This window comes from Artemia sp. Qi Xiang Cuo, chromosome 21 (genome assembly GCF_049724085.1).
Source record: "Artemia sp. Qi Xiang Cuo chromosome 21, ASM4972408v1, whole genome shotgun sequence".
Taxonomy (NCBI): Eukaryota; Metazoa; Arthropoda; class Branchiopoda; order Anostraca; family Artemiidae; genus Artemia; species Artemia sp. Qi Xiang Cuo.
This window is the reverse complement of record NC_142814.1, coordinates 10,084,187-10,108,330: the sequence shown is the minus strand read 5'-3', so window position 1 is coordinate 10,108,330 and position 24,144 is coordinate 10,084,187. Positions and strand designations below refer to the sequence as shown.

The 24,144-nt window shown below is 36.0% G+C and overlaps 1 protein-coding gene across 1 annotated transcript in view; it reads right to left on the bottom strand.

The window, feature by feature from the left end:
- Window positions 1-24,144, bottom strand: part of LOC148939223 (protogenin B-like) — a 181,064-nt gene that overhangs the window by 90,561 nt on the left and 66,359 nt on the right. The window contains exons 4-5 of the mRNA XM_089107267.1: window positions 19,938-20,085; window positions 10,800-10,868 (exon numbers count right to left, since the gene is read on the bottom strand). Of these exons, the coding sequence (XP_088963393.1) occupies window positions 10,800-10,868; window positions 19,938-20,085 (217 nt within the window). The remainder of the gene's footprint in view (window positions 1-10,799; window positions 10,869-19,937; window positions 20,086-24,144) is intronic.

Here is a 24,144-nt window from a genome sequence, read left to right as displayed (position 1 = left end):
GTAGGAGAAAAAAAGTTTAATCTAAACAAATTTATTTCATAATTACAATATAAAACTGATTATGCATATGAATAATTAGTTTTATCGTTAAATGATATATGAGAACTCTTCCACCACGGTTTTCGTTGTTTAAAATCCATTTCGTAGAATGACCTCTTATGTTGTCTCTTAAAGGCCAACTTTTTCTCTTTTCTTAGAACAAATTCATAATAATATTGAGCGTTACAGCTGCATCATGGAAAATAATTACAATCATAGCAAAACTTTCCTATCTTCTACGGAAAAATTTAGAAGTGAACTTTAAATTTTTATGTCTTTGTGAACTTAAAACTGAAGTGGAAGCTTTTTATTTTCTCTGGTGAAATTAGAATTGAATTATGTTCTTTGATAAAATTCAGAAGAGAACTTGAACTTTTCTATCTTCTATGAAAAATTGAGCCTGCTAGTAGCATCATTATCTCTAAAATTCTTTTTCTTACATCTCTGACCTTTTTAATAAATATTCTGAACGTTAGACGTTCTATCATACCCTAAAAATAATGAACACTTAACAAAATAATGCATAAAATATTTTTAATGAAATAGCGACATGTAGAATATTGATATAAAAAATATGTTAAATACACTTTTATACATGATGGTTACCCTTGTGTATCAACTTCTATCAATTAATGTTTATTTTCATTGTCGATATTAAATACTAATCTTCTTTTTCTTGTGCTGGCAATTTCACTCCCTATTCTAACTTTATTTTCGAATAGAGATCAGTTTTGGCGTATTGAAAAGATATGATTTATGATGTTGCTGCAGCTGTATGCATGCCTTCTTTTTCCTTTGCTTTCATTCGAATGCTAACACCGTAAAGATAGCGATAAGATCTATCAAAGGCTAACATGCTACCAGAACCATTAGCTAGAAGTTTTCCCTCTTCATCAACTATTATTTTTACGTAGGTATTCTCTTTCAGTACTAATTTCTCCGGTAATGTTACTCTCGTATATCCACCGTCTGCGTGATGTAAATTCTTCGTTACTCCAAAGGAATTTAATTTTTCGCTGTCATGACAACGCATGCATCCATTTCCAATAGCATTACCACTTGCACTCGTTTCATAGTTCAGGTATTTCTCCTTGTCAGCATTCAACACGACGATGATTTTATCATGTGCACATACTTTCGTCGAATAATTCATCTTCACTTTTTTACAGATATGAATTGTGTGTTTATCCTTCCACTATGTAAAAAATACTGATTTAATGCACGCAATAAACTAGGTAGTGTCGATAACCTGCCATAGAGTACCAGTGGGAAAGCCGCGTCGTGTCTATGAACCAGCAAAGAGTACGATTCGTAGAGCCGTAAGCATATTTCATGTCATTTTAACATACAAGAAAAATTTAAAAAAATATCATTTTAAAAAAATTCAAAAATTATTTTAAAAATGGGGGGAGGGGTCCCGGTGGTCTTTGGGGACTCGAGATGCATTAGGGGGACCGGGGACCTTTTGGGTGGGGGTAAGGAACCTCACGATACTGCTCAAATGGAACTTGTGTATTATAACGACCACATAGTTTCACCCTCAAATCATCTTCTAAGACATCTTGTAAAATCATCTTTTAAAATATCTCTTACTGTTTCGTCGAAATAATTCTCTAATATGTCTAAGATGGTTTCACCCCTTTCAAATTTAGGGTTTAGGATTAATATTAGGAAAATAACTTGTTCTGAAAATATGTGATGAAGCCTTAAAAAGGTATTAAGATATAGGGGCTCACGGGCCTTTGGGACGGTGGGGGCCCTTTGAGAGCCGGGGGGACCTTTGGGGACGGGGGCTTCCTTCGGGTTGGGGTTTGGGGGATCGGTGCAGTTTAGTTTTGGGGTAGGGGGATCTGAGCCCATTGTTGTTGGGGTAGGGACCTCACGATACTGCTCAAATGGAACTTGTGTATTATAACGACCATATAGTCTCCCCCTCAAATCCTCTTCTAAAACATCTTCTAACATCCTCTTTTAAAATGTCTCTAACTGTTTCGTCGAAATAATTTCCTAAAAGATCTAAAACACTTTTGCCCAAATAACCCCTAAACGTAATTTCAGCGTATTCCTTTTGTTTTTGGCATCCCTGCGCTGTCAGATTTAAAATTTATAGAATACCCTTTTTCCACGTTAATCTCTTCATCTCATAAATGTTCCTAGCTATACTATTATGGTTTCGTTAGAATATCAATTTATCTCTCCGACTTAAAGATCAGTGAAGCCGTATTTAAAAATAGAATTTCTATCTCTTTAGACTCCCGCATAATTCCAAGATAACAAGTGATGTCATTTCTAATACCTGTCACTAAAGATCAATGAAGCCCTATTTAAAAATAGAACATTAATTTTTCTCTCTGACCTATAGAGCGTTTATCCCTCAGACCTAAGGTCAAAGAAGCCATACTTGTTTCTTTATTCCCCTTTTCGTAAATCAATAATCCCCCTAGCGATTATGTAAATCAAGTTCTCAGAAATTCTCTCCCCTTTCGTGAATCAATAATTCCCCTATATTATGTAAATCAATTTCATCGAAACCATGACACATCCATCAAAATGAGAAAATTCCTGTTTTTTTATTCTCTGTGACAAAAACTATAAAAACATCCATAAATTCACCAACACACATAACCATCCATGAAACATCCTTCAAATTGAGAAAAATCCTGTTTTTTCATTCTCACTGACAAAAATCTTAAAAACATCCATAAATTGACCAACACACAACCATCCATGAAACATCCATCAAAGTGAGAAAAATCCTGTTTTTTCATTCTCACTGACAAAAACCATAAAACATCCATAAATTGCTGTACTTGTCGCTGTTTTTTAATTCTCACTGACAACGATCAATACATTTCCCCTAGCAATTATGTAAATCAATTTTTCAGGTTATGTTAGCCTAAAGATCAAAGAAGCCATAATGTTTCTTAATTCCCCTTTGATGAATCAATAATTCCCCGCTGATTATATAAATCAATTTCTCAGGTTAGGTTAACCAAACAACAAAGAAGCCATGTTTGTTTCTTAATTCCCCTTTCGTAAATCAATACATTCTCCCCATCGATTACGTAATCAAGTTCTCGGAAATGCACTTCCCCTCGAGTCCTAGATCAATACATTGCCCCTAGCGATTATGTAAATCACCCCTCTTGTCATTACACGTGGTCAAACGACAACAGATCGATTGACCTTGACCCCCATTAGACTCGATCGATAATCCTTGAATAAATTATGTCCTGTCAGTATTCTATGCCCATATATGGACTCCCGTCACGAGTCGGACCCCCCTTTCTACTCTTGTATATACCTGACGTGACCATATGGCGGCCATTCACATTATAGATATAGGATATAAAAAATAAATAAATAAACATATTCTAGTTGAGCCTCTAATAGCATTCTCTACAATTGTCCGAATTTTTTTAAAATTTCCTCTCGATTCAGGTCTGAAAGGGTTATTAGCTAATTGACATATACTTGGCTGTTGTCTTCCAAATCTGCGTTCAGATATAATAGCTTTTACGTCGCCATGTGACCCAAAGAATTTCTTTTCAAATTAGGTTCCCCTTGAACCATGTAGTTACTACATAAATTTTCAATCTGATAAAGTATAACAAGTTGTTTGGCCAATTCCCTCCCCCTCCCCTCTAACACTCTCCAACAAAAAATATGGGGTTATCTTAGCTCTGGCAACGATTCTTGACAGTTACAAGCCAATCGAAGAAACAAAATTTGTCGGCACATTTTTGGGCCATAGTTTTGAGGGAGCTCGAGCCCCCTAACAAAATTCTTCTCGTTGATTAGATTCCACATGGTCAGGGTTAAATCGTTTTTAATTTCCACATTCAGGAAAAAATATTGACCCTTTTAGGCATTGATTTTAAGGCTAACCTAACCTAAGTCCATATCGTGGTTGTGGCGACATTACGGGTGAAGAGGCTTAACTTCCCGTCCCTAGACTGCAGTGGAAATCCGTCGTTGTACCTCACAGCGGTGAAGGGGTGCACCGCTATCAAGCTTCACTCCGAGCGAGATGGCGGCTAACAAGCTCTGAGTGGTCCATTTTATTGGATGGTCGATAGGCTAATAACCTGTCTTCGCGAAGGGTTATTATTAAAGTATCGGCAACTAATGGCCACAGATGTTCAATTGATACTTTGATGACGACTAATAAACGCCGCGGGCATGATATTCGACTGCGAAAGATATATTTCGAATGAGGTTTAGGAATGTGAGGATTGCCAACTTGAAAATGAAGCCTGGGAGATTGAACAAGATTATGCAAACTCTGGAGAAAAGTAAGATCGACTTGGCTGCTCTGTCAGAAACCCAAATGCCTGAGTTTAGAATATTAGAGTGTGAAAAATATCATGTGTTATACTCTAGGAAGGAAAGGACCAGGGACGGTGGTTTTGCTCTTGCAATAAGCACCAAAGTGAAGAAGTGCTTAATTGAAAGGAAGACTGTGAACAAACAATTCTTACGACCAACTTTTCACAACTAACCAGGCTGAAACGACAGTTGTTGTAGTTTATGTACCAATAAACGAGTCTAGTAATTCTGAAAGTGGTGATTTTATCAGTTGTTGACGGACGGGGTGAATAAAACGTACCGGCATGACATTCTCATAACCTGTGATGGATTTGGCGCTAAAGTCAGATCCGAAGCTAGCTATGCACCTTCAGTACTGGGTGCACACAGACTGGGTGAACTAAACGAAAATGATGTTCGAGTGGTGGATTTTTATGCCACGCATAGTATGACTGTTGGGTGAACTTGGTTTCCCCACAAAAATATACACAAGTATGCTTGGAGGTCTCTAGTGGAATAACGCATAACCAGATGGACCATATTCGCATTAATTGAAGCGGACGACGGCTCTTTAAAGACCTGAGGACTTACCGTGGTGCTGACTGTTACACAGACCACTAGCTTGTTGTGGCCAAATGTAAGCTGAAACTGAAAGTTAAGATCGAGCTTCAGAATACGGTGAAGAAGTTAGCTGTGCACACTTTAACTGATAAAGTATTGAAATGTAGGTATAGGCTTGTCCTTGAAAATTGTGCTGCTACCCTACATAATTTGGAGCATACCACAGTTGATGAACACTGCAAATCCATCTCAAACCATGTTAGAGATGCCAGAAAGTCTTATCAGGCACAAGAAAACCAAAGAAAGAAGAGTGGATCAACGAACTCACCTGGGTTCTTATCAAGGATAGAAACGTTATTGTTAGCGGTAGGCAACCTATAACCCTCGTTCGGTCACTGGAGAAGGAGGCTACACAATCAAGAAGGTCAGTAGAGGAGGTTTGGTCGTTGCACCAGGACCAAGTGTTATGGAAGTCAACAGTTGCTGCCTTATGCACCTCAAGGTGGGGGAGGACCTAAGTTTAAGTAAGTAAGGTTAACCAATTTCTTTCAACTTTTTACGGATTGGATTCTCCTTAAGCCAAGGCTTTTAACTGAAAATTTCAAGCCAAAGCACTTTCTGGCCTCGATTTTTTTGAACAATGCATATAACCTAAAAGTTTCTATGCTTGAGGATTCCCCTGACCCAGGAACTAGGGGGTGTAAGTTTCAGGCTGGTGGGCGAAATGAGTTTTTCTGGTTCTTTTTCAAGCGCCTTTTAGAGGGATGGCGTGCCACCAAGGAATTTTTCTACAAAAAGTACCTCTTGGTCAAAAACTTATGACAGTGTGTTTCAAAGTTATAAGGGAGAAAGGTTTCTGGTACAGTCTGGATCTCCTAGCACCCTCATTCAACAAAATGAGTGATCCCTGAAAGTTTCAAGCAATCGGGTACCCTATATCACCCGTGACCTTTTTACACAATTGGCAATTTGTGAGGCAAAAATCAGTTTTAAAAGGGACTAAAACTACTACTACTACTAACAACTCACCCCAGCACCAACCCGCCTGAGGCCAACACACCTACGCACGCTCCTCCTTCATCCCAATCTATTCAAAGCCTCCTCTTTATACCCTCCCAGGAAGTTCCTATTTCCTTTGAATCTTTCTTTATGACATCCTCCCACCCCAAACGAGGACGACCTCAAAGTACAATTTTTTTTTTTTTTTACGAGAATGCATGAATATAAGTAAAACCCCCGAGGGACACAAAACGGTTAGGGCTTTACATGACATAGACACAAAATTGATCCAAGTTATAAATGCATAAATGAAAGAAGTCGGTGAGCAGAGGAAAACGAGTTAAAAAGATCAAGGTATGTAAAGCTCAATTCGTTTTGCGCCCCTCGTTTTCAAATACATTCAGATTCCCCCATATAAAAGAATTATTTTCTGTTTTTTAGTCCATTTAAAAAAAGTTTTTCATTTTTATATCAATTATTTTCGACTTTTTATTTTTCTCTAACACTAAAAATTCTATATTCTTCTCTAAGACAAAGATGTGTCTTATCTATGATTCGAACCTAAGTTACCAAGGGACCGCAGCTAAGTTAGCAAATAAAAAACTCCATTCAATTTACAACACGTCAGTTTTCTTGACCTGTTGCCTTGGATTTCCTCTATAGTTCAATAGATCTTAACCTTGTAATTACAATCATGAGTCATAACCTAGGGGATATGTAATGTTTCAAATAAATATAGTATTTGATTTTTTGCTAGATCTCATTTCCATGTTAAATTTATACCAGAGAAAATCTATTGCACCCGAGACAATCTGTAGCCTATGTCATTCTGTGTTGCTAATTTACAGTGATATTTGGAATTTGTTAAGATGTGAGTTTTATATTGTTTGTTTTATTTTATATGTTATGTTTAATTTATCTTTGCTATTTTTTTCCATTTATTTTCTCTCCGTCGATAATGGCTCCCGAGCCTGGAGTCTAGATATTCTAATTTTTATTAATTAAAGTTTGTTCGTTTTTTCTTTTCATTACTTTTTTTTAAAAATTATATCCGTTTTTCTATCTATATTTTCATTTATTAAATGATGTACAGACAAAAATTACTTTTACATTTTGGAGATGATTTTTTTTTAACTGTAATATTTTCGACTTTTTAATCTTCTCTAAGATTTTAACCTAAGTTACCATGGCCAAAGGCAAGTTTTCTTATCGTTGCGTTATCAAGTATTGAATAGAGGTGTTTGTTTTATACTTTTTGCTGTGCCCCATCACCCGTTAATGTTGTTTTGTTTATACAAGAAAGAATATATAAGAGGGAGAATTTTGATGTTGTATTATTACATTGTCATTGGAAATGCATATGCTGATGAAATTCGGAAGTAATTGAAAATTTGGAAGTGGTCGAAAATGGCCAGAGTTTATAGAATTATCCAGTAAGTTTATCGCAGATAATTTTTGGTCTTCATTCTCGGTACGAACAAAAAGCTCCTCCCACTTCTTTCTGCATTAGGGGGTTAGTCTGTTTCCGTCAATCAATGAGAAATGGTTACAAAGTGCATTATTCGTAATAGCGGGTCTCCACTTGTTTCGTGTCCAAGAGAAATCTGACTTGTCTACCCGTGAAAAGATATAATGCCGCTTATGTTTCTATCTGCAAAAACGTTCTCTGGAGCACTCGCACCTTGGTCCGGGTTTTTATAATGGGTGAGATAGGGTATGATCATACTGCTAATTCTATAAACTGTGAAAATGGCTCACAAATTTAATAAATCTATGTTACAAAATACAAGTCGGTGAGCTGGGGAAAACGAGTTAAAAGGTGCAAGAGGGGTTGGTTGCCCTCCAATCCTTTTCGAATCTCAAAGAGAAGAGTAAATCTTTCAAAATTCAATCGCATGAGCCCCCTCTCAATTTTCTACGTCCCCTCTTCCGTACGAAGTGGTCGGTGGAGAGCAATGGAAAATAAAACACCAAAGTCGCATGGCTTTTTACTTAGGCAACGCTAGAACGTTGTTTATTAGTAAAACTTATGAAAGTTCAGGTGAGAATGAGGCGGAAGGGGAATCTCCATGAGACTGTTATTAAAGATTTGGTCCGCAGTTATTTTTTTGTCTTTTGTTTGACAAACAAAAGAAAATTTTTGTTCATAATTCCCCTTCCCTCCACCAAGAAAAAAGTGCAGCGTAAAATTGCAGAAAAAAGTGCAGCGCAGAAAAAAGTGCAGCGTAAAAAAGTGCAGCGTAAAAAAAGTGTAAAATTTTTGAAAGGGCAATTGATTTTTAAGATTTGACCTCAGTGACCACTTTTAAGGAAAAGTAAAATTTTATTCTCATTACCTCATTTCTTTCTAGAGCTTCTTACCCCTACGGTTGGTGTCTAATCATGGTGTAAGAGTTGTAAGATGTGACTCGACTGTACTGGTAATAATAATCGATAATGTCATGATAATGAGGCAATGACCGTACTGATAATGTTGTCGTTTTTTTTTGGCGTTTTCTTCCTTTTTTCCAGAAAAAGGACGCACTTCAAAAACTGGCCGAAATATTTGTGGTCTCTTTTATTTACGCTAGCAATTTTTAGGTATAATTTGTCTAGTCAATTTTTGTGGCTAGTGGGGAAAGTGAGTGAATTAGAATTGCCAAAAAAACGAAGATAAACAATTCTAAGAACCATCAATGCAGATGGTGTTCACGATAAGAGCTAAAGAAGAAGATTAGTACTGGCAGGAGAAAGTAAAATTACAAAAATAAAACATCTGCATACCTCCCTAATTGTGATTCCAAATTCGGAGAAAATAATGTCAATGGCATGCAGAAGTTCAAAGAAATATAAATAGGAGGGAAAACCAGTGATCATTAAACCGAGATGCTTCAATTAATTCCATTAGATAACTGCTACTGAAGATGAAGTTATCCAATTCGAAATTACGGATGTCACGAACTACTTTGGAACCGTGACTTTACATAGATTTATATGAGTAACTGAAGGAAACATGACGAACAGAAAACTAAGAACATAAACAATAATAGTTGCGAATTTAAATTTCAAGAATTCGTGATAATTTTTGGTGAAATAAATAAGGTTGTGGAATTTTTCCTTATTCACCGCTGAAGGAGTCAGCAACGTCTCCTCCGTGAGGAAAAACAGAAAAATAAAAACATGCACAATCAACAGTAGTTACGAATTCAAAACCAAAAAATTATGAACGTGAAATACATAAGGTTGTGGAGTTTATCTTTATTTACCACTAAATGAAACAGCAACGTCTTCTCGTGCCGATGTACAAATGTATATCGTACGCGTTGTCCAAGCAGATTGAAAAGGCAACCAGGGATTTGAAAATAATTGTCTCGGACGCATCCTTGATATTCACGTATGAGGGCCCCCATATGAGGGCTACGCCCTCATATGGGAAAAAACAAAATTAGCAGTCGCGAGTGATTGCAGTCACAGTCGGAGTCATATGTAGTTTCAGTTGTAATCGTGAGTAGTCGCAGTCACAAGTAGTCGGACTCGCAAGTAGTTGCAAACACAATCGTAAGCAGTTAGAATTGCAGCCACAAGTGTTCGCAGTCGCAAGTAGTCACAGTCTTAGTAGTAAGTAGTATCAGTTTTAGTCGCAAGGATTCGCAGTTACAAGTAGGCACAATCGCAAGTTGTCGCGTTCACAAGTAGCCGCAGTCACAAGTAATCACAGTCGCAAGCAATCACAGCCGCAAGTAGTCGTAGTCGCAATCTTAGTCATAGCTGCAGCAGTTATAGTGGTAATAATAGAAGTAATAGTAGCAGCAGTAGTAGTAGCAATAATAGTAGAATATACATAAAGTGTTTTTGGTAGTTCAACATCCCTCTTAACATATCATGAGAGTTTCAACTTAATATCTTAAGCCGTTCCTCAGATATTGCTGATACGCCCTTTTGACAACCTGCCTACACAAAGTGTGTTTTGATTTAGTTCAATATCCTCCTCAACATTCCCTAAAAAGTTCAAGTTAACAGCCTTACACTTTTTGGACCCAAGAACGCCCCTCCCCCCCCCCCTTCCCAGTAACAAATCACATATGTAAACAATGGACAACCGTATAACACAGCCCTTTGATGGGCTAACAAAGAAGCGGATTGTTAGGTCAAGTTTTTAGTTATAGCTTAAGAGTTCGACGTACGGAATCAGTAAATAATATTTATAATTTGAACATTTTTAATATTTAAAACTGAACAATTAGTTCAGTTTTGAGAGGATAGTTTACCGCATTGGGGACGGCATATTGGGCCACACAGGACCATCACAAAGGACATAAACTATATCCCACCAAGTCGAAATTTATGTTCCTGCACGAGAAAATAATTTTAAAACGAGAAATATTTACTTCAAAGATCGTTTTTGTGGCCAGTGACGAAAGTGGATGAAACTAGAATTGAAAAAAGAAAAACGATTCTAAGACAAGCAACTCTAAGAAGTATCAATAACTAAATGCGCACTATGATTAAGAGGAGATGGTGTTCACGATAAGAGCTAAGGTAGAAGATTAGAACTGGCAGGAGAAAGTAAAATTTAAAAAAAATATATCTGAGTACCTCCCTAATTGTGATTCCAAATTCGGAGAAAATAATGTCAATGGCATGCAGAAGTTCAAAGAAATATAGATAGGAGGGCTCCTAGTTAGGAATAAACGTCTATATATAATAATAAAATTTAACCACGGATGATATATACAATTTATGTTAAAACTAAGTTATTCGTTCAAAATATTCAGCTTAATTATTCCGATACATTACACATTCGTTATCCATAATCTGGTAATAATTTTGCCTTAAATAGCAGAAAATATTAGAAATTAACCGTCGTTTTCTATTCAGCCGAAAGCAAAAGTGAGGTTGAACAATGAAATTACCTGTAGTTACCAGAATCTTCTAGTTGAACACCTCTAAGAAAAATTACACCTGGATTCAGTGAAATGAACCTAAAAATTAAGATAATATATTTTAGCATTTATAAACCTTGCGGCGCTAAAATACAAATATAACAGGAGTGTACTGGCCAAACTATTTACAGCAGTTGCTTTACCATGTGTACCCTACATATCTCCCCTATGGTCTTCGTTGAGAGAGATAGATAAACAGAAAGTTATATCGTTTTTTTGCAAATACCAAAAGCTTCTTTTGCGTTTACATCCATATGAAAGAAATTAATAAAAAAAAACTTTTTCCACAAAATAAGTTTTTCAAAAAAAAGTAAAGAAAGTAGTTAAAAAAAAATTTAACAAAAATAGAATCAAACATTCTACCAAGCATAAAATTTCCATGTACCAGCATCAATAAATAAATGAAACCCAAAACAAACATAAATTAAAATAAATAACAGAGTCACACCCAAAACGAGCAGAAATTAATAAGAGTAGGGTACTAAACCCCTATACTTTCTAAAAGCCAGAATATAATCTGTACTTTACTGAAAAAAATTCAAATGGCTTTACTGAAAAAATTTGCATTGTCAGTTTAATATACATATGCTGATATTTATTCCTTAAAATGTTAATTAATTTTTGATTTCTTAAAGTTATAAAAATAAAAACATTTAAAAGAATTTTTCAGTGAAGCACAAATTATATTCCGGCTTTTAGAAAGCATAGAGGTTTAGAACCCTAATTATATTAATTTCTGCTCGTTTTGAGTTTGACTCTGTTAGTTATTTTAATTTCTGTTTGTTTTGGGTTTCATTTATTTATTGATACTGGTTTGTAGTAGTTGTATGCTTGGTAGATTTGATTCTATTTTTGTTCATTTTTAGTTTAATGGAGTGTTTTACTTTTTTTTGAAAAACTTATTTGGTATTTAGTTTTTTTACTTTATTTCCGTTCGTTTTATATTGACATAGTCTTTTTTAGGTAAAGACACTGAGTCTCAACTAAAGTTAAACAACTATCCCTTCCATAAAAACCTCACATGCCCCCTGGACATATCTTACAACCCTTGCCCATAATATCTGGGGGTTTGTTTCAACCCCGAAGGCCTTGTTACATGATATTTAGACTATTTTGAATAAAATGGCTATCTCAAAATTTTCTATTAGATGCATTTCGGGACAACACGACGTGTGTGTGTGGAGGGGGGATAGCTGCCCTCCGATTACTTTGACTCTTAAAAAGAGCACTAGAGCGTCTGATTACCAATCCAATGAGCCCCCTCAGAAATATAAATGACCATGCTTTCTATAAAAACCTTATATGCCCCCAGGGCATAACTTACAAACCTTGCCCTGAGGGCTGGGGGGATTTGTTATCCTCAAAGACATAATTCCCAGACCGTTTCAAGTACGTTGAACAAAATGGCTATCTCAAATTTTCATTGGGTGTTTGGGGAAATGATGGGCGTGGGGGGGAGATGGGCATTCACCATATCACTTTTGATAAAAATTTTAAAATTTTGATTGAATGTGTTCGGGGAAATGTTGGGCGTGAGAGGGGGGTAAGTTGCCCTCCAGTCACTTTCGAATATTAAGAAGGGCACTGCCCTTTCAATTTCTAATCGAATGAGCCCTTTTTGAAGTTTCTACGACAAGAATTTCTATAAGAACCTTATATGCCCCCAGGGCATAACTTACAACCCTTGGCCGAAGGGTTGTGGGGAGTTTTCATCCTCAAAGACCTAATTTCCAGAGCTTTAAACTACGTTGAAGAAAATGGCTATCTGAAAATTTTCATTGGACGTATTTAAAAACAAAAAAATTTTTTAAACACTAAAAACGGGTTTTAATTTTCTAACAAGCAGTGAACTACAAAACAATTAATTATGCAAAAAAGCTCCTAATATTTCGGCCCCACAACCGGGAGCCTTTCTCAACGGAAAAAAAATAAAATAAATAAAGCAAAAAAAAAAAAAACTTAAATTACATTAAAAAAAAAAAAAAAAAAAACATAAATAGAACAAAAATCAAAACCCAAATAAAAATATAAATAAATAATAACAAAACTCACATATTAATTAAACACTTCCATGCACTGAATGTCTTTCAACTGGCCTCCTCTCAGTATATAAATGTAAATATATTAAATAAACACTTCCATGTACTGAATGTCTATATTGATTATACTCGCCTCCTCCCAGTATATAAATTGAAATCTATCAAAAATTAAGAATATATTTATACTTAGACCAAAAAAATAAAAGGTCAACTAACCCCCCTGTCCATAACCCTTAATTAAATTTCACAAGTTCGTCAACCATTTTATGAATTATAAATTGAATGGATTCGTTTTGTTGCAAGCTTAGCTGCAGTTCGTTTAATTTTATCATCATTTAAACCATTCTGACATTTGTTAGCAAGGTCATCTTTAGTTTCAGAAATATTATTAAAATCAGTATTGGTTGAATATCTTGCCTGCATTTTAATTAAACTATTATAAATTGAATTGATCCCACATTCCCCTTTATCTCTATTGATACTAGTACCCCCATATATTATCTTTTTTATTTCTATAATTTCACTGAAGCTTTGTAAAAGTCCTACAGACGTATCTACTATTTTTGTTTGATCAAATAAAATACTGTGATCAGGAAAATTATAAAGATGTTCTGCAACCGCTGACTCAAACGTTTCTGGTGTTGTGTTTTGTTTTAGAGCGTAATCTATTGCATTCTTGTGTTGTTCTAGCCTATTTTCTAAAGTTTGGTGAGTTCTACCCACATATAATTTTCCACAAGAACATGGACTTTTGTATACTCCCTGTTGCAAATTTATCGGTATCTTGTCTTTCCCTTTATTTAACAACGAGCTTATATTATGTCCTGATTTAAATGCTGTATTTATATTATTTTTTTTTAATTCTCTTCTTAATTTTTGTGATAAAATTGGTACAAAAGGCATAGTTAAGTAATTTGTTTCTTGATTTGACCCATCTTCTTCTAATATTTTTGGCTCCGTCAACTTTTTTTTCCTCTTTTCAATTATTTGAGAAATAATTTTTTCCGGAAAGCCATTACCCATTAGAATATACTTAATAAAAATTAGTTCATTTCTTATGTATCCTGGTGATGCTAATTTTAATACCCTATCCACTACAGAAATAACCACACACCTGTTTACTTGGATCTGGTGATTTGATGTGAAAGACAAATAACGGTTGTTACTAGTCTGATCCAAGGGGATCAGTTAGCCCTAGAATATATGGTTTGCCAAAAATACATAAAACAGGCATCCCCTTAAGACCTTTTATTTAAACAACCAATTCAAAAACTTTAAAAATCGAGACCTTGTCAGCAATGACAATTAAAACATTATTATATCTCCAAAATGCGTATACAAAAAACTCGAAATTTTTAAAAGACAAACTAATAAGAGTAGAAATATCAGAAGAATCTAGGTTGTTTAGTTTCGATATAAAATCAATGCATACATATACTCCTTTTGATAAATCTTTTAGTATTTTATCCAAAAAACTTGAGGAACGAAAAAATGAGATAGAAGAAGTACCTTAGGGACTTGAACTGGAAACTATATTAAATTTAGTAAAAATAACTAGCAGATATACTAACTATTTCAGGTTTAGAGATAATTTTTACCATCAAATTAGGGGTTTAGCACTGGGAGGGCCTTTAAGTCTGTTGTTAGCAAACATTTATGCAGAGTATGTTGAAAAGTTAGCTATAGAAACATATTTTTTAAAAACTAAATTTTGGGGCAGATATATGGATGATATTTCAATTATTTAGAACTACGGTGAATCAGAAATTGAATGTTTCTCGTAACATTTAAATACTTTATAATTAGATATAATTTTTAAATTTGAATATTATAACGAGTAGAAGAAACCGTTCCTAGATATTTTGATCCATAGAAATAGTAAATACCTATAATATTGATATTAACGTAAACAGAATAGTAACAAAATTATTATGTCTTTAACATCAAATCAGCCGATCCAAGTAAAAAAGGGTGTGGTTATTTCTTTAGTGGATAGGGTATTAAAATTAGCATCACCAGGATACATAAGAAATTAACTAATTTTTATTAATTATATTCTAAGATTTAATGGATATCCTTAAAAAATGATTTCTAAAATAATTGAAAAGAGGAAAAAAAAGTTGACGGAGCCAAAAATATTAGAAGAAGATGGGTCAAATCAAGAAACAAATTACATAACTTTGCCTTTTGTACCAATTTTATCACAAAAATTAAGAAGAGAATTAAAAAAACATAATATAAATACAGCATTTAAATCAGGACATAATATAAGCTCGTTGTTAAATAAAGGGAAAGACAAGATACCGAGAAATTTGCAAAAGGGAGTATACAAAATTCCATGTTCTTGTGGAAAATTTTATGTGGGTAGAACGCAACAAACTTTAGAAAAGAGGCTAGAACAACACAAGAATGCAATAGATTACGCTCTAAAACAAAACAAAACACCAGAAACGTTTGAGTCAGCGGTTGCAGAACATCTTTATAATTGTCCTCATCACAGTATTTTATTTGATCAAACAAAAATAGTAGATACGTCTGTAGGACTTTTACAAAGCTTCAGGGAAATTATAGAAATAAAAAAGATAATATATGGGGGTACTAGTATCAATAGAGATGAAGGGGACTTTGGGATCAATTCAATTTATAATAGTTTAATTAAAATGCAGGCAAGATATTCAACCAATACTGATTTTAATAATATTTCTGAAACGAAAGATGACCTTGCGAACAAAGGTCAGAATGGGTTAAATGATGAGAAAAGTAAACGAACTGCAGCTAAGCTTGCAACAAAACGAATCCATTCAATTTATAATTCATAAAATGGTTGATGAACTTGTGAAATTTAATTAAGGGTTATGGACCGGGGGTTAGTTGACCTTTTATTGTTTTGGTCTAAGTATAAATATATTCTTCATTTTTGATAGATTTCAATTTATATACTGGGAGGAGGCGAGTAGAATCAATATAGACATTCAGTACATGGAAGTGTTTATTTAATATATTTCCATTTATATACTGAGAGGAGGCCAGTTGAAAGACATTCAGTGCATGGAAGTTTTTAATTAATATGTGATTTTTTTTCATTTTTTTTTACTTTTTTCTTTGGTTTTTGATTTTTTTTCTCTTTTTTTTTTTTTTTTTTTTTTTTTTAATTTAAATTAATATGTTTTTTTTTTTTGCTTTATTTATTTATTTTTTTTTTTTTCCGTTGATAAATTCAATCCGAGTTGGGGCCGAAAAACTAGGAGCTTTTTTTCAAAATTAAATTTTTTTTAGTTAAATGCTTGTTAGAAAATTAAAACCCGTTTTTCGTGTTTAAAAATTTTTTTTTGTTTTTAATGGAAAAGCAGTGTGGTCTAAGAAATTATTGGACGTATTTGGGGAAATGGTGGGCGTGAGAGGGGGTTAGTTGCCCTTTAATAACTTTCGACTATTAAAACGACAATAGCCCTTTCAATTTCCAGTCAAATGAGCCCTCTTTGAAGTTTCTACAACAACGCTTTCTATAAAAACCTTATATCATAGCTTACAACCCTTACCCTGAGGGCTGTGGGGGGTTGTCATTCTCGAAGACCTACTTTCCCGAACTTTTAACTATGTTGAAAAAATAGCTATAACAAAGTTTTGGATTAGATGTGTTTGAGGAAATGGTGGGTGTGAGAGGGGGGTTAGTTGCCTTCCAATAACTTTCTAATATTTAAAAGGGCACTAGCCCATTCAATCGAATGAGCTCTTTTTGAAGTTTCCACGACAACCCTTTCTATAAAAACCTTATATGCCCCCAGGACATAACTTACAACCCTTACCCTGATGGCTGTGGGGGGGTTGTCATCCTGAAAAGACCTAATTTCGGAAATGGTGGACGTGAGAGGGAGATTAGTTGCCCTCTAATCACTTTCGACTATTAAAATGGCACTAGCCCTTTCAATTTCAATTTCAAATCGCATAAGCCTTTTTTGAAGTGTCTACGACAACACTTTCTATAAAAAACATAATATGCTCCCAGGGCATAACTTACAACCCTTTCCCAGGGCGTTGTGGGGGGTTGTCATCCTTAAAGACCTAAGTTCATAAACTTTAAACTACGTTGAACAAAATGACTATCTCAAAATTTTGATTGGGTGTGTTTGGGGAAATGGTGGGCGTGGGAGGGAGGTTAGTTGCCCTTCAATCACTTTCGACTATTAAAATGGCACTAGCCCTTTCAATTTCAAATCGAATGAGCCCTTCTTACAGTTTCTACGGCAACACTTTCTATAAAAACATTATATGCTCCCAGGGCACAACTTACAACCCTTTCCCTGGGGGTTGTCATCCTCAAAGACCTAATTTCATAGGCTTTAAACTAGGTTGAACAAAATGTATATTTAAAAATTTGGATTAGATGTGTTTAGAGAAATGGTGGGCGTGAGAGGGAGGTTAGTTGCCTCCCTCTCACGAAAAAGGGTGAGTATAAGAGGGGGTTATTGCCCTCCAATCCCTTTCTACTATTAAAAAGGGCTCTAGACCTTTCAATTTCCAATCCAATGAGCCATTTTTGAAGTAACTACGACAAACCTTTCTGTAAAAACCTTATATGCCTCCAGGACACAACTTACAACCCTTGCCCTGAGGACTGTGGGGGGGGGGGTTGTCATCCTCAAAGACCGATTTTCCAGAAAGTTTAACTACGTTGGACAAAATAGCTATCTAAAAATTTGGACTGGATGTGTTTGGGGAAATGGTGGACGTGAGAGGGGGGTTAGTTGCCCTCCAATCACTTTCGAATATTATAAAGGGCACTAGCCCTTTGAATTTCTAATCGAATGAGCTCTTTTTGAAATTTCTATGACAATGCTTTCAACAAAAACCTTATATGCCCCCAGGGCATAACTTACAACCCTTGCCCCGAGGGCTATGGGGGGAGTGTCCTCCCCAAAGACATAATTTCCAGATCTTTCAACTACGTTGAACAAAATGGCTATCTCAAAATTTTGATTGGATGTGTTGGGGGAAATGGTGGGCGTGGACGGGGTGTAAGTTGCCTTCCAATCACTTTCGTCTATTAAAAAGGGCACAAGCCCTTCCAATTTCCAGTCGAATCAGCCCTTCTCGAACTTTCTACGACAACTCCTTTGATACGAAGTGCCCTGGTCTAAAAGAAACAAAGAAAGAAAGAAAGAAATAATACATTGTGCCAACATCTTTTTTTACTTAGGCAGCGCTATTGCGCTGCCTATGATAGAGCACTTTTGTCTCGATTTGATGTCCCTGATCCTACAGAAGCTGCACTTGAGCAGGAATCATCTGCGCGAAAGAAAGCGTTTGAAAATTTAGCAGAGTTCATATTTTATTTAAGAATCTTGAGTGTTTTATTTCCATGTAATTGTCATTTAATTGTTATATTCATTCCTGCATGCAGAAGGGATATGGGGGAGGATAGAATAGAGGCAAAATACACTTTCTTCCAATATGGCTCGATCCCAATCCAAGGAAAAATACGCTTATCCTTCCTTTAGCGGCGGACTCGTTTACACAAGTCCAAAAAACCCACGTGTTTGACAATATTAGAACAATTACCAAAAGAAATACAAGATATTCTTTAAACAGAAAGCATATTTCGAAAATTTTAAATATCAGATTTCCAAACTTAATATTATCTCACACTAAAATTAACACGAAATTTCAAAAGCTGTTTTACGACTTTTTACAAATCCCATATTTTACAATCAATTCAAATATCCCAACCAAAAAAAAGCTTGGTAAGTTCAATGGACTGGTTAGGTATGTTTCTTTCTATCTCCTATATTTCTTGAGATATTTTTTAAACATGCTATATCCTGTTTTCTCATATGTCGAATGTGCTTGTGATGTATCTTAAGTACATAAAAATCTTCTTTGGAGCTGAAGCCATAGTTCGGGGTGACTTGTGCAGTACAAGAGAACCCCTGTATGACTAAAACGTTGTAATTTTAAATTAAACGATTTTATCCAAAGAATAAAATCGATCGCCAAGTTTGGGCCTTAATTATTATAGCAAACTCTATTTCTTTGGATCTCTTTTGGTCAGCATATATATAAGAGCTCATATATATAGAGCAGCATATAGAGCAGCATATATATATATGCTCAGGCTCTTTTTGCTGTAATACTGCACATTCTTGTAGTTGTACTTTTGCCATTGATAGGCTATGATTTTGGCGTTAAGCATTGTTACTGCTTTTAATCTAAACTTTGAACTTTGCAAAAATTTACAATACATCTCATAGTTTCCGTAATTGCTATACAATATTTTTTCTAAACTTGTTTTGGGTGTGATACAAGAAAAAATTAGTATAGTTTTATGCTATGTTTTATACAAAAATTATTATGAATATTTCTATCTATTTTAGCACAGATTAAATAGCATGGACAACTTCTAGAGTAGAAACTGGCGCTAGTGTCAAAAACAAAAATCACCAGCGCCATCTAGCATTGGGCGACTTTGTTTGACCTACAACTGTTACATATTTTCCTTTCAGGTATTTTAAAATGCAGAGAAGTCTGTCGAAAGACAATATTGATCCCCAGTAGGCCTACCAACTTAAAGTAAACTAGCCTATATAACTTACCAAGATTTTGCCAAGCTAGCATAAGTGTGCTTTGTGCAGACTGGATATTGGCTTACAATAATTCTCTTACAGAACAATTATAAATAATTATCACATACAGATAAATTCTAGCTTTGATTGATTGTATAGTTGATTAATCTTATCAAATATCCGATTTTCGTTAAAAATTTTATTATTTAAAAATTAAACGAAATTGTGACACGCTACACTGTAAGAAGCACTAGTAATTTTAATCTCTATCTTCCCATGTTAGATCACCGAACCGCCTTATGTTAAACCACTAATATAGCCTCGTTTTTTAGTTGTTTTTTTTTTTAAGCATGTGCTAAAAAACAAAACAGTGTAATTTCTTACACACAAGGGAAGAAGAATTCTTCTTCTTCCCTTATACACAAAAATAGAAATATATAGACTCCGGATTTAATACAAACTCCATCATATTTTCCATCATATTCCATCATAATTCAGACATAATTTACCTTGAATTCACCAAATCAAGAGGCTTGCCATCTTTTTCCCAGGTCAGGTTGGCAGACGGCCAAGATTCAATTACACATTGGAAGCGGACATTATCGCCTAAATTAGCTAAATGATCGCTTGGAGATTCCAAAAACTCGCGGGCAAGAACTGCAAGAAAGAAAAGAAAAAAAAACACTAATATGGTTCTCACTACATACGAATATCGCAATCGCAAAAAGGTACTGCAAATTTTTACCTTCGATCGAAGTTCCATTTTTAGACTTTCATCAGAGTCGAGCTGTGAAATACAGAGTTGTAACCACCCCCGCACACAAAGAGGCGACACTATTAAAGATAGAGACACTATTTAAAATGTATTTTTTAGTCGTTTGCTCGTGGATTAAGTAAAAAAATAACTACATTGGCTCTGATTATCGTTATCGCTGCCTGCGCAATAGCCTTCTTCGTCTGTCAGATATCTACAGAAGTAAAGAAAGCACTATAAGGTTTTTCCAGGAGAAATTGATTTTGCATACACACACACACACCCCCCCCCCCTCTCCTCTCTCTCTCTCTCTCTCTTAGATTGTGCAGACTGATGCACAAATAAAGTGTAGAAGTATATAGTTTAAAAAGCTTTTATGAAATAAATCCGTTAGTATTCACTCAAGAGAGAAAAAACAAGCGTAATGGAGGCTCAGTTAAATCGGAATATTTTAAAGCACGGAAAACGCCAGAGTCCGTTTCGAATAGTAATGACGTATAAGTTAAAAAAAGGCAAAGCTCATAGAAATATAAAAAAAAAAAAAAAAAAAATTCGTACAAATGTTGAGAGTTTAGCGAGGGGATCAACGACTAGAAACGAGCTACCCAGAAACTGGCCTGCTAAAGTTGATCCAAAGTAGAATTAAAGACCACCTCGGAGACACCAGAAAACGGCGTGATGAATGTTATTTGATGGTTTATATTACCAAAAAAAATGGCAAAACAGGCTGAATAGCTTGAGTAGAGGCACTTTCCTTAGAGACCTAATATACTAATTTTAAAGGTTTTCTTTTATTATTTCACTTAAAGATGTAATTTGTGTTTCAGTACGAAGACACACGTGGGATATACATGGAAGGGGAAAAGCTGCTTTCACATCGCAAATTTTAGCACGTTGGAGGGCAAGAAGAAGATCACTGGAGAGGAGTGATAATTTATACAGTTGGGATCAGAAATCATAGGGAACGATGTGATTAAAGAACGATGTGGGCACAATGTGTTTTTTTTGGTTTTTCCCCATACCCGGGCACTTCGTATCGAAAGAGTTGTAGAAAGTTTGAAAAGAGCTCATTCGATTGGAAATTGGAGTGGCTAGTGCCCTTTCTAATAGCCGAAAGTGATTGGAGGACAACTAGCCCCCCCCCCACGCCCATCATTCCCCCAAATACATCCAATCAAAATTTTGAGATAGCCATTTTGTTCAGCGTAGTTGATCTCCAGATAGAAAATATCTTTTTGAGGACACTCCCCTACAACCCTCGGGGCAAGGGTTATAAGTTATGCCCTGGGGGCATATACGGTTTTTATAGAAGGCGTTGTCGTAGAAACTCCATAAATGGCTCATTCGATTGGAAGTACAAAGAGCTAGTGCCCCTTTTAATGATCTAAAGTGATTGGAGGGCAACTAGCCCCCCCCACGCCCATTATTCCCCCAAACACATCCAATCAAAACTTTGAGATAGCCATTTTGTTCAGCGTGGTTGATTTCCAGATAGAAAATATCTTTTTGAGGGGGACACTCCCCCACAACCCTCGGGGCAAGGGTTTTAAGTTATGCCCTGGGGCATACAAGGTTTTTATAGAAGGCGTTGTCATAGAAACTTCAAGAAAAGCTCATTCGATTGAAAATTCAAAGGGTTAGTGCTCTTTTTAAGAGTCGAAAGTGATTGGAGGGCAACTAGCCCCCCCCCCCCACGCCCATCATTCCCCCAAACACATCTAATCAAAATTTTGAAATAGCCATTTTGTTCAGCGTATTTGATTTCCAGATAGAAAATATGTTTTTGAGGAGGACACTCCCCCACAACCCTCGGGGCAAGGGTTGTAAGCTATTCCCTGGGGGCATATAAGGTTTTTATAGAAGGCTTTGTCATAGAAACTTCAAAAAAGGCTCATTCGATTGGAAATTCAAAGGGCTAGTGCCCTTTTTAATAGTTGAAAGTGACTGGACGGTAATTACCCCAACTCTCACGCCCACCTTTCCCCCGAAACACATCCAATCAAAATTTTCAGAGAGCTATTTTGTTCAACGTAGTTTAAAGTTCTGGAAATTAGGTTTTTGAGGATGACAACCCCCTCACAGCCCTCAGGACAAGGATTGTAAGTTATGTCATGGGGGCATATACGGTTTTTTATAGAAGGCGTTGTCATAGAAACTTCAAAAAAGGCTCATTCGATTGGAAATTCGAAGGGCTAGTGCCCTTTTTAATAGTCCAAGGTGATTGGAGGGCAACAACCCCCCCCCCACGGCCATTATTCCCCCTAACACATCCAATCAAAACTTTGAGATAGCCATTTTGTTCAGCGTGGTTGATTTCCAGATAGAAAATATCTTTTTGAGGAGGACACTCCCCCACAACCCTCGGGGCAAGGGTTTTAAGTTATGCCCTGGGGCATACAAGGTTTTTATAGAAGGCGTTGTCATAGAAACTTCAAGAAAAGCTCATTCGATTGGAAATTCAAAGGGTTAGTGCCCTTTTTAAGAGTCTAAAGTTATTGGAGGGCAACTTGCCCCCCCCCCCCCCCGCCGATCATTCCCCAAAACACATCCAATCAAAATTTTCAGATAGTCATTTTGTTTATCGTAGTTGATTTCCAGATAGAAAATATGTTTTTGAGGAGGACACTCCCCCACAACCCTCGGGGCAAGGGTTGTAAGCTATTCCCTGGGGGCATATAAGGTTTTTATAGAAGGCGTTGTCATGGAAACTTCAAAAAAAGGCTCATTCGATTGGAAATTCAAAGGGCTAGTGCCTTTTTTAATAGTTGAAAGTGATTGGACGGTAACTAACCCCCCTCTCACGCTCACCTTTTCCCCAAACACATCCAATCAAAATTTTGAGATAGCCATTTTGTTCAACGTAGTTGAAAGTTCTGGAAATTAGGATTTTGAAGATGACAACCCCATCACAGCCCTCAGGACAAGGATTGTAAGTTATGCCCTGGGGGCATATAAAGTTTTTATAGAAGGGCTTGTCGTAGAAACTTCAAAAAGGGCTTATTCGATTAAAAATTAAAATGGCTTGTGCCCTTTTTAATAGTCGAAAATAATTGGAAGACAACTAACACCCCTTCCACGCCCACCATTTCCCCAAACACATCCAATCAAAATTTTGAAATAGCCATTTTGTTCCACACAATTAAAGCTCAGGAAATTATACCTTTGAGCAGGACACTCCCATCAGAGTCTTCAGAGTAAGGGTTATAAGTTATGCCCTGGGGGCATATAAGTTTGTATTGAAATCTTTGTCGTAGAAACTTGAAAATGGGCTCATTCGAATAAAAATTCAAAGGTCTAGTGCCCTTTTTAATAGTCGAAAGTGATTTGAGGGCAACTAGCCCCCCTCTCTTGCCCACCTTTTCCTCAAACACATACAATCAAAATTTTTAGATAGTCATTTTGTTCAGTGTTGCGGATTTCCAGATAGAAATTATGTATTTGAGGAGGACACTACCCCACAGCCCTCAGGGCAAGGGTTGCAAGTTATGCCCTGGGGACATATAAGGCTTTTACTGAACGCGTCGTCGTAGAAACTTCAAAAAGGGCTCATTTGATTGGAAATTGAATGGGCTAGTGCCCTTTTTAATAGTCGAAAGTGTTTGGAAGGCAACTAACACCCTTTCCACGCCCACCATTTCCCCAAAAATATCCAATCAAAATTTTTAGATAGCCATTTTGTTCCACGCAGTTTAAAGTTCAGGAAATTATACCTTTGAGCAGGACACTCCCCCCGCAGTCTTCAGGGCAAGGGTTTTACGTTACGCCCTGGGGGCATATAAGGTTTTTGTTGAAATGTTTGTCGTAAAAACTTGAAAAGTTTCTCAGGCTCATTCGATTGGAAATTCAAAGGGCTAGTGCCCTTTTTAATAGCCGAAAGTGATTTGAGGGCAACTCACCCCCCTCTCACGCCCACCTTTTCCCCAAACACATGCAATAAAAATTTTTAGATTGCCGTTTTATTC